Source organism: Armigeres subalbatus, unplaced genomic scaffold (assembly GCF_024139115.2).
Source record: "Armigeres subalbatus isolate Guangzhou_Male unplaced genomic scaffold, GZ_Asu_2 Contig1997, whole genome shotgun sequence".
Classification (NCBI taxonomy): domain Eukaryota; kingdom Metazoa; phylum Arthropoda; class Insecta; order Diptera; family Culicidae; genus Armigeres; species Armigeres subalbatus.
In genome coordinates, this window is record NW_026942833.1 from 142,489 (window position 1) to 152,566 (window position 10,078).

At 40.3% G+C, this 10,078-nt stretch overlaps 1 protein-coding gene across 5 annotated transcripts; it reads right to left on the reverse strand.

Moving 5' to 3' along the window:
• Positions 1-453: 453 nt before the first annotated feature.
• On the reverse strand, positions 454-3,597 carry LOC134203621 (uncharacterized). Of its 5 annotated transcripts, XM_062678506.1 has the most exons (4): positions 3,058-3,597; positions 2,614-2,999; positions 1,774-1,873; positions 1,059-1,609 (listed from the first exon to the last, which is right to left on the reverse strand). In XM_062678506.1, the coding sequence occupies exons 1-4, from the start codon at positions 3,326-3,328 to the stop codon at positions 1,590-1,592; spliced, it is 777 nt and encodes a 258-aa protein (XP_062534490.1). In that variant the 5' UTR covers positions 3,329-3,597; the 3' UTR covers positions 1,059-1,589. The 5 variants fall into 5 exon arrangements, with proteins under 5 accessions (XP_062534491.1, XP_062534490.1, XP_062534494.1 ...); XM_062678507.1 differs by lacking the exons at positions 1,059-1,609; positions 1,774-1,873 and adding an exon at positions 454-564; XM_062678510.1 differs by lacking the exon at positions 1,774-1,873 and having other exon boundaries at positions 1,059-1,602.
• Between the last annotated feature and the right edge of the window lie 6,481 nt (positions 3,598-10,078).

The following is a 10,078-nucleotide window of genomic DNA, read 5'->3' on the forward strand; positions in this document are numbered from 1 at the left end:
ATTAAAACCCAATCCCAACTGCCCCAAAACCAGGGTTTGCATCCAAATAAGAATGAGAGAATCTCTCACTTTTCATGTCTATATAAACTCTCGATAGGTAGCATACCGTGAGAGACGTTTTTCGGTAGCTGTTACGATAATGAAATGATTCGGGGGCTACAACCCATGATAAATTTCTTTTAATAAGCCCCAATTGCGGGGGCACCGGTTCTGATGATGCATTTACACTTGTTTTACAGAGCTGTGATGGTCCCCAACATAAAATGAGCGAAAAAACGTGTTTTATCACAGCCCCTCGGTGGGGGCCGCCTATCCGAATCAGTTTTTTCCAACTTGTATACAAGTGCGACAGTTTTGTTTTCATGGCTTGTTATGATTCGAAGTGGTTTTTGCCTCTCTTTTATCGTTGTTCATTATCTATCGATAGCGATTTCTGCAAACCCTGCCCAAAAACTGCCATCGCCACACCGCCGCTCCGAGTGCAGCTGCTACATGGCACCAATGGGCGATGCCCCCTCCACCGCCTTAACGACCTTCATAAGTGTCCACCAATAAATTTAAGAACTAGAATGGATTAGGCAAAACCAGCCATGATATGAAATAATTTGTTTAATCAAAAGCGTCAACGGGAACGGAACGACACGGGACAACCATGCTTACGCAAAAGTGCAGCAATGCAACAATTCTCGCTTAACTTTTCAAAAGGTGCTAATTAACATTTGCCGAAGCCTGTTCCTGTATTGTTTTCGCTTGTACATTGCTATAAAAATAATAAAATAATCTGATTAATCCACTCATGGTGATGTTGTTATTCTCGTTCATAAAGAAAAAACTGTATATTTTTCATAACTTTTGAGCCCATAATTAAATATTTTAATAGGAAACAATGCGGCATGATTCCCCGTCGAATGCCACTGCCAGCAAATCGGATCAGGATATGTGCCCTCCCTATAATACAGGATTCAGTTTTGGAGTGAAATAAAATCCTTTCGGTACATTAAATTAAAGATTATACACCACTGTTGACCGCTTAGTTATTTATTTCAATTACCCGTTGAAATGGTTCAATATTATGTCTGTTGTCCAAATACAATTTGATGAGTTATTATTAAACTCAGAATAAACACTTATTGGGAGTGATGCCTCACTCGTGCATTGACGATGTGTACGATCTTATATAAAAAAACATGTAATGTTAAAAAAATAACAATAAAGGGATGAAACTTAACCGAAAAAATTAAAACGTATGGTAGACGATGGTATACGTTGTTGAAACTTAACGAAACCTAAACTAAACGTATCTACACTACCGATACTTTCATTTAGCAATCAGGACTTTATCAAAGTTTTGCTTTATGTAGATCAACATTTCTAAGTTTTGACTTGATAATTGATAACGCTGTGCCGTCATTATATTTCCACCACACGAGAAAACTCGTTCAGATGGCGCAGATGTTGCCGGGATTGCCAGTATTTGCCTAACATATTTAGCAAGGCACGGAAAATCGCGTTCTTTGTTTTTCCACCACTGTAGAATATCTACTTCTACTGACTCTGCTCTAGGTGTATTCTCGATGTAAGTTCTCATCTCACGTTGAATGTCTGTTTGCTTCGATTCTGGGATAGTTTCAGTACATTCAAATTCTTCTGTCAATTTCTCAAGGTCGCTCCAGCCAGATGTTTTCTCTTGATTATTTGATGTCGATTGGCACGAAAACTGATCAGGTACACCGGAGCCTTCGCGTACCTGATCGTATCGCAGTGAGTACTCACGCAGCATGCGGTTTTTTGTAACGTCAAAAGTATATTGATCGTTATCCAACTTCATGACCGACCCTTTAAACCTTGGGTGAATCAAGTTCGCCACACAATACTATGAAAGAAAGAGTTGTAGCAAACAAAGCATGTATTATTTTTCAATCACAAGCATCAACAATTTGATTTACCTCAAAGGGTTCTATAAAGTGAACAGAAAGATAGCATTGTTCCAATAAAGTAATGTACAACTTAAAATAAGTCACAGTTGGAACGTGTAAAATCATATAGGGAGTGAGCGCTAGTAGTGGACCCCCTAACGATTGATATTTACTTCAGACGATGCGCTATAGTGGATCGCACAACCTATTGTCGTTCTGTAGCATCAGATAGCAAGCGACAGATATCAGCAACGTGTTTTGTATCTACACAAACACGCAAGCACATTATTTTTTCTCCTACATACGTATAATGATCCCCCACTTGATTTACCCTGTTGCGCCTATTATGGACCCCCCTTGGGTGCTAGTAATGGACCCTCTAGCGTATTTACATTCATAAATTTGTAAATAAAGCCGAAATATTAGGATCTCAGTCCAAAACAATTGCACGGAACTATTATCATGATATGAGAGGTAACATTTTACGGAAGTTCGCCGGAAATAGTTGATTCCGGCGTTAAATTTCAGTTTTTATTTACGAGCTCACTCCCTATAAACAAATGTGACAATTCAGAGATTTCTATTCATTGCTTTCTTTTTGATGGGATGGAAATAGGAGCTATGGGTTGAAGTTCCGAACCGTTCCCCTATATGTTTGACATTGTCATATTATGAAAACACAACCCAAAATACTTACAACATATTCATTTTTCCCCTTGTTGGGAACGCGCTGGTTGAGATTTTCAACAAAAACTCGACATAGTTCCATGGTTTCTTTTCCTAGACCTCCGTACTTTGATTGTAGATTATTGAGGGTCATCATATAACAAAGCACCAGATGAATTGTCGGTTTATCCTCCGCGGATAATGCTTCGGATGCTTTGCGGATATCTTCTAGAGGCCTTATAATTTGTTCCAGCTTACAGAATCCAAACTCGTCCGGAATTGTTTTGGCAAGGTCTGTGCCTTCATCGTTCTCTCGGACAAACAGCAGAGGGGCTTTCATAGCAATAATTGACACGAGACAAGCATATAGGCTGTTCCACCTTGTCTGGACCGGCTGCACTATTTTCCTGTATGTGACTGAAAAAGCAAATACATATAGTATATGGACAAGCACAACATTTATGAATAACCTTACCAGCGACAGATTCACATGCCTTTCGAATTTTTTGCTGTGATAGCGATGACCGATGTGTCAGGGATGCCAGATTCTTGCAAAGTCCGATTACTTCCATCAGAGAGCTTTTTTCCAATGCTTTATTTACACATGTATTGAAAATATGGTCAATACATTTCAGACTTCCTGACACTTCGTTAGCTAAGCACATTGCTTTTAGCATGTTTGCTCCTGAATCGGTTGTTGCGTATCGAGTGAAGGATGGATTGAGCCCTGGTATTGAACTAATCATTTCGTCGCATAGCTTAGCAATTGCTTCAGAAGTGTGACGTCCGCGAAATGATTTGCAGTCTACTGTGAATTTCCTGATTACGTATTTTTTCGACACGTAGTGCAGCGTCAAACTTTGAAAAGGCTCATTTGAGCGTGAAGTCCAGGTGTCCGAAGTAAATGCGACTGCATCGCAGAATGGAAGCTCATTCGAAAGCACACTTTCCACAGCTTTCTTCACGTTTTCAAGCAACTGTGGACATTTAGTACGAGAGAACGTTAATTTGTTTTTGACGTAAACTACGTCTAAGGGGAAGACTCAGATACAGGGTGCAAAACCAAAATTTCCAAATTCGAGACCGTCACGAAATTAGGATAGATTTCAAACGCTAATAGCGTCTTTATCTTTCGATGGATTTTCGACATTTGCTTATCAATCGATTCAGAAACTCTCCAGCAATTTGCCAATTCTATTGATACTATTGATTATCAACGTTAAACTATTGAAAATATTATTTCTTTCCAAACCGGGTGAAAAATTCAATTCCGTTCATAAATCCCCAACACGGACATCAGATTGCAGTAAGGTACGGGCCTTTTGATACACTGCTTGGTTTTCCCTGTGTATAAAAAGCCCCGTGTTTCGCGTGCGCGCGTCATTTTCATTCTGGATGTCACGGCGAGCAGACCAGGGCGTCCAGAAGCGGTCCCAGTGACAACGGCTGTCTCAGCGGTGGTGGTGCGGATGAAATTTTTTCGGTCGGAGGTGGTGGCGGTCGTGGAAGCAGCGGCACATCATTTTCATCCGTGTCCCTTCTTCGGCGGATCTGGCAATCGACGGCGTTCGATGAGCCGAATCATCAGATGGCGGTCGCGCAGCCCAGTGGCTGCTGTTAATAAGGACATAAGTGGCAATTAATCGGTTCTTTTCAGGACCATCATTATATTTGGGAGGAAGGTTAAGTTGAAATAATTTTCCTAAAGTGCAACCGTTAGGAACTGGAAAATTCTTCGGTGAAATTTTCTAGCGCAATTCGGAGTTATATGATTTTAGTGATTGAGAATGTTGATATTAGACGAACTTTCTTCATAGAACAAAGCATAATTGTTTGGCATCGGTAGCGGAATCATAGCATTAGTGCCGGTCCGAGCATAGGCTGTCATCGGAAGATTGCTACAGCAATTTATTCACTAATGTGGCGTTTGCAACGATTTGGATGTTGTCGGCACAACATGAAATTTTCCCGCGAGACTTTAATGTTGTATTTTTCCTGTTGATGATTGAAAAAGAAATCGGTTCCGAGATGAACTTTATTCAAAGCGCAACCCTAACGTCGGTAGTTGAATCCCAAGCAAGTATCGGAAAGAGACCATGCAAACAATTGAATCGCATTATGACTGAAGAAAATTGTATGGCTTGTATGGCAGTTTTGATGTTTGCAACAGATTTTTTCACGTAAACTTCGTCTAAGGGGAAGACTCAGATACAGGGTTTAAAATGGAAATTTCCAAATTCGAGACTGTCACAAAAATTAGGATTTCAAACGCTAACAGCGTCTTTATCTTTCGATGGATTTTCGACATTTGCTTATCAATCGATTCGGAAACCCTTCAGCAATTTGCCAATTCTATTGATACTATTGATTAGCATTAATGCTTAGTTTTTTCTACAACAAATATGATTTTGAAAAAGTATCACCGGCGCGTGCTTACTCACAATCTACAGTTACATCAAACAACTGAAAACCGCAATACGCCACTCCAAAATTACGAGGTGACAATGTTAGAAAGAGACAAAAGATAGGAAAAATAACACGGTGTGTAGTGCCTCCCCGAGTCACCTTAAGGGAAGATCCTTTAATTACGTAACGCAAAAATTGGGCATTTCAACCACCCCCTCCCCCCCTATATCACACTTTTTGTATGAAGCATCTAAAAATTATGTATGGTTCGTCACACTTCGCCCAACCCCCCTCCCCCCCTAAGCGCTACGTAATTTGTGGACGCTCCCAAGAGCCACTTTTATTGATGGTAGCCGATCGTTAGTACTTCATATCAAATATCATATCATATCATAGCATATCAAAGAATGATATGGAAGTGCTAATATCATCTTCCAAACTTGGACGTACATGATCATGATAGCATTAGAGGCGAAAGTATAGAATTGATAGTTCCGTTAGGATACGGCAGGCATGAAGAATCTATCTATCTATATATATAAAAACCAATCTATGTATGTATGTTCGCTAACTACTTCTGAACCACTTGGCCGATTTCAACCAAATTTGGTACAGACATTCTCTATCCTCAGAGGAAGTTAACAAAGGGGTGGGATGGTCATGTAATAAAAGGAGCGGGGTGGTGGGAGGTGTTTTGTTCAGAAAACGAACAATTCTGTGTAACTTTCACCCCCCAGGACCGATTTCAACCAAATTTGGTACAGACATTCTCTATCCTCAGAGGAAGTTAACAAAGGGGTGGGATGGTCATGTAGAAAAGGGGAGGGGTGGTGGGAGGGTTTTGTTCAGAAAACGAACAATTCTGTGTAACTTTCAACTCCAGGACCGATTTCAACCAAATTTGGTACAGACATTCTCTATCCTCAGAGGAAGTTAACAAAGGGGTGGGATGGTCATGTAGAAAAGGGGAGGGGTGGTGGGAGGGTTTTGTTCAGAAAACGAACAATTCTGTGTAACTTTCAACTCCCAGGACCGATTTCAACCAAATTTGGTACAGACATTCTCTATCCTCAGAGGAAGTTAACAAAGGGGTGGGATGGTCATGTAGAAAAGGGGAGGGTGGTGGGAGGGGTTTTGTTCAGAAAACGACCAATTCTGAGTAACTTTCAACTCCCAGGACCGATTTCAACCAAATATTGTACACATATTCACTACGAGGAGGTAAGCATAAGGGAGGGAAAATGGGAAAGGGGGAGGGGTCTGGAGGGAGGGTTTTGTTTAGAAAACGGGCAACTCAAAGTAAAACATGAACCCCTGTACCGATTCCAACCAAATTTGGTACACACATTCTACATCATAAGGAAAAGATAACAAAGGGGATGGGATGGTCATTGGAAAAAAGGGAGGGTATAGGGGAGGTGTTGTCTTTGGAAAACGAGCAACTCAGTGTAACTCCCAACCCCAGGACCGATTTCAATCAAATTTTGTACACATATTCACTATGAGGAGCCGATCGTACGGGAGGGAAATTTGGATAAGGGGTAGGGTCTGAAGGGAGGGGTATTGTTCAGAAAACGAGCAATTTAGTGTAACTTCTGAACCCCTGTACCGATTTCAACCAAATTTGGTACACACATTTTCTATCCCTAGGAGAAGATAACAAAGGGGTGAAATGGCCGTTGAGAAAAGAGGAGGGGTAAAGGGAAAGCGGTTGTCTTTAGAAAACGGGCAATTCAGTGTAACTCCTGACCCCCAGGACCAATTCTAAGCAGATTAAATGATTAAATCATTCAACTCTATGATTAAAGATTATGATTAATGAATTATAATTTTTGAAAATGATGACTGATAATGATTAATGATTAAATTCATTTTTGACAATAATTAACGATTATGAATAATAGATGAAAAACCGTTGGATTATGATTAACGATTACCGATCGTGATTAAATGTTGACACACTATGTGTATGGTTAATGATTAACGATCGATATGATTAATGATTGATGATTATGAATGATCAAATTGCATAGTGATCCATAATCGAGTAACCTTTATTCCAAATTTTAAAAGGTATGATAATTATATGATAATGATTCAAGATTAATAAATAAAAGCAAGGTATGCAATGATCCAATGTTCCAGCATAACTTCTGTACCCCTTGCCCGATTTCAACCAAATTTGGAACAAACATTCTTTTTCTTAAGAAGGCGAAGATGACAGGGATCGATCAACTCAACACTTCATCGAAATCATGGTTTGCCCAGAGAAAAGCAATGATTAAAGTGTTTCCTTCTGGACGGTAAATGTGATCATTTCTTTAAAATAGACGTTTTTCCGGAATAAGGCATCGGTGTATGTTTTTCCTTCTTTAGAAATAGACGTTTGCCCGGAATAAAGCGATTTTGGGTTTGATCCCATTTTCAAAATCAGTCAATGTTTTCAAATGTAATCTACCTTCTTTTAATCAAATGATGAAATATCAATAAGAAAACACAATTATCCTTTTGACCTATTCCAATTCCGATGGTGAAAAAAACTGCGAATTAAACTGGCAACTCCGAGCAAGGCCGGGTACATAAAGCTATGTTTGTATGTTTGTATGTATGTTTGTATGTATGTTCCAGCATAACTTCTGAACCCATTTACCGATTTTAACCAAATTTGGAACACACATTCTTTATCTTGAGGAGACGACGATAGGGGGGTTAGGCATGCTCTTTGGAAAAGGGGGAGGGTGTGGGGGGAGGGGTATTGCTTAGTTATCGGTCAACTCAGTGTAAATTCTGAACCCCTTGGCCGATTTCAACCAAATTTAGAACACAAATTCTTTATCTTAAGGTGGGGACGGGTCGAGCATGCATTTTGGAAAAGGGGGAGGGTATGGGGGGAGGGGTATTGCTTAATTATCGATCTACGCAGTTTAAATTCTGAACCCCTTGGCCGAATTCGACCAAATTTGGAGCACAAATTCCTTATCTTAAAAAGGGGACGATAGGAGGTTGAGTATGCTCTTTGGAAAAGGAGGAGGGTGTGGGGGGAGGGGTATTGCTTAGTTATCGATGAAATCAGTGTAAATTCTGAACCCCTTGGCCGATTTCAACCAAATTTTGAACACAAATTCTTTATCTTAAGGATGGGACGATAGGGGGGTTAAGCATGCTCTTTGGAAAAGGGGGAGGGTGTGGGGGGAGGGTTATTGCTTAGTTATCGATCAACGCAGTGTAAACTCTGAACCCCTTGGCCGATTTCAACCGAATTTGTAATACAAATTCTTTATCTTACAGAGGGAACGATAGGGGGGTTAAGCGTGCTTTTTGGAAAAGGAGGAGGGTATGGGGGGAGGGGTATTGCTTAACTATTGATCAACGCAGTTTAAATTCTGAACCCCTTGGCCGATTTCGACCAAATTTGGAACACAATTTCCTTCTCTTAAGAAGGGGACGATCGGGGGTTAAGCATGCTCTTTGGAAAAGGGAAGGGGTGTGGGGGAGAGGTATTTCTTAGTTATCGGTCAGCTCAGTGTAAATTCTGAACCCCTTGGCCGATTTCGACCAAATTTGGAACACAAATTCTTTATCTTAAGAAGGGGACGATAGGGGGTTAGGCATGCTCTTTGGAAAAGAGGGAGGGTGTGGGAGGAGAGGTGTTCTTTACAAAAGAGGGAGGGTATGTGGGGAGGGGTATTGTTTAGCAATCGATCAACTCAATGTAAATCCTGAGCCTCATGACCGATTTGAACCAAATTTGTATCAAATATTGTCTGTCCTAAGGAAGCGATTTTAGTGGATGTGGTTAAGTAATTTTAAAAAAAGGGGAGGGTGTGGGAGAGGGGGTATTGTTTAGATATCGATCAATTCAGCATGACTGCTGAACCCATTTATCGATGTCCACCAAATTTGGAACCCATATTATCTGTCTAAGGAAGACTATATCAGACTGGGTATGAGTGCCATAGCTAAATGAGAGAGAGGGTATATTCATTAAACGAACAGTTTAGTATATCTTTTTATCGCATAGGTCAATTCAAACCAAACACGTAAGCACATAATCCCTACCCAAAGGAAACTATTAAAAAGAGGCTGGAAGGGACTTTTGGAATGGGATGGGGGGGGGGGGGTATTGGGATTGGTTATTGTTGTTCATCGGAATAATTGTATGCCCAGTGAAAAGCAATGATTAATGTGTTTCCTTCTGAATGGTGGATGTGATTGCTTCTTCAAAAGTAGGCATTTGCCCGGAATCAGGCAATGATGGGTGTGATCCCTTCTTTAAAAATATGCGTTGCCCGAATATGGCATCGATGAATGTTTTTCCTTCTTTAGAAATAGAAGTTTTCCCGGAAAAAGACCTTTCAAACCCACGATCCCTTCTTCAAAATCAGTCAATGTTTCCAAAAGCCTTCTTTTTTATCAAATGATAAAGTATGAATAAGTAAACACAACTACCCTGTTGATCAATTGGTTTTATCATTTTCCGATTGTAAAAGAAAACTGCAAACCAAACTGGCAATTCCGAGCAAGGCCGGGTACATAAAGCTAGTGTTTTTATAGAAGTCGATTTGAAAGCGAGCGGAGGGCAATATTTGTGATGGCACATATCGCACGACCTTCCTTCTGCCAAGCTCCCGTATGAAGGGGGAGGGAAGAATATCAGTGTGGAAGCTGATATATCTCCAGCTTCCACACTGATATTCTTCCCTCCCCCTTCATACGGGAGCTTGGCAGAAGGAAGGTCGTGCGATATGTGCCATCACAAATATTGCCCTCCGCTCGCTTTCAAATCGACTTCTATAAAAACATTCTTCATGCCTGCCGTATCCTAACGGAACTATCAATTCTATACTTTCGCCTCTAATGCTATCATGATCATGTACGCCCAAGTTTGGAAGATGATATTAGCACTTCCATATCATTGTAAATCGTTTAACTTCACGTAGAAGTAACACACACGAAATCATTAATTTAATATCAAAGAATATTGTGGCCAAATTTCATAAAATTTGGTCAACAAAAACCCCCCTGACAATAATAGAACAAAACCTGCCAAAGCCGTCATTCCCCCTATTTCAGACAAGAAAATTCAATCT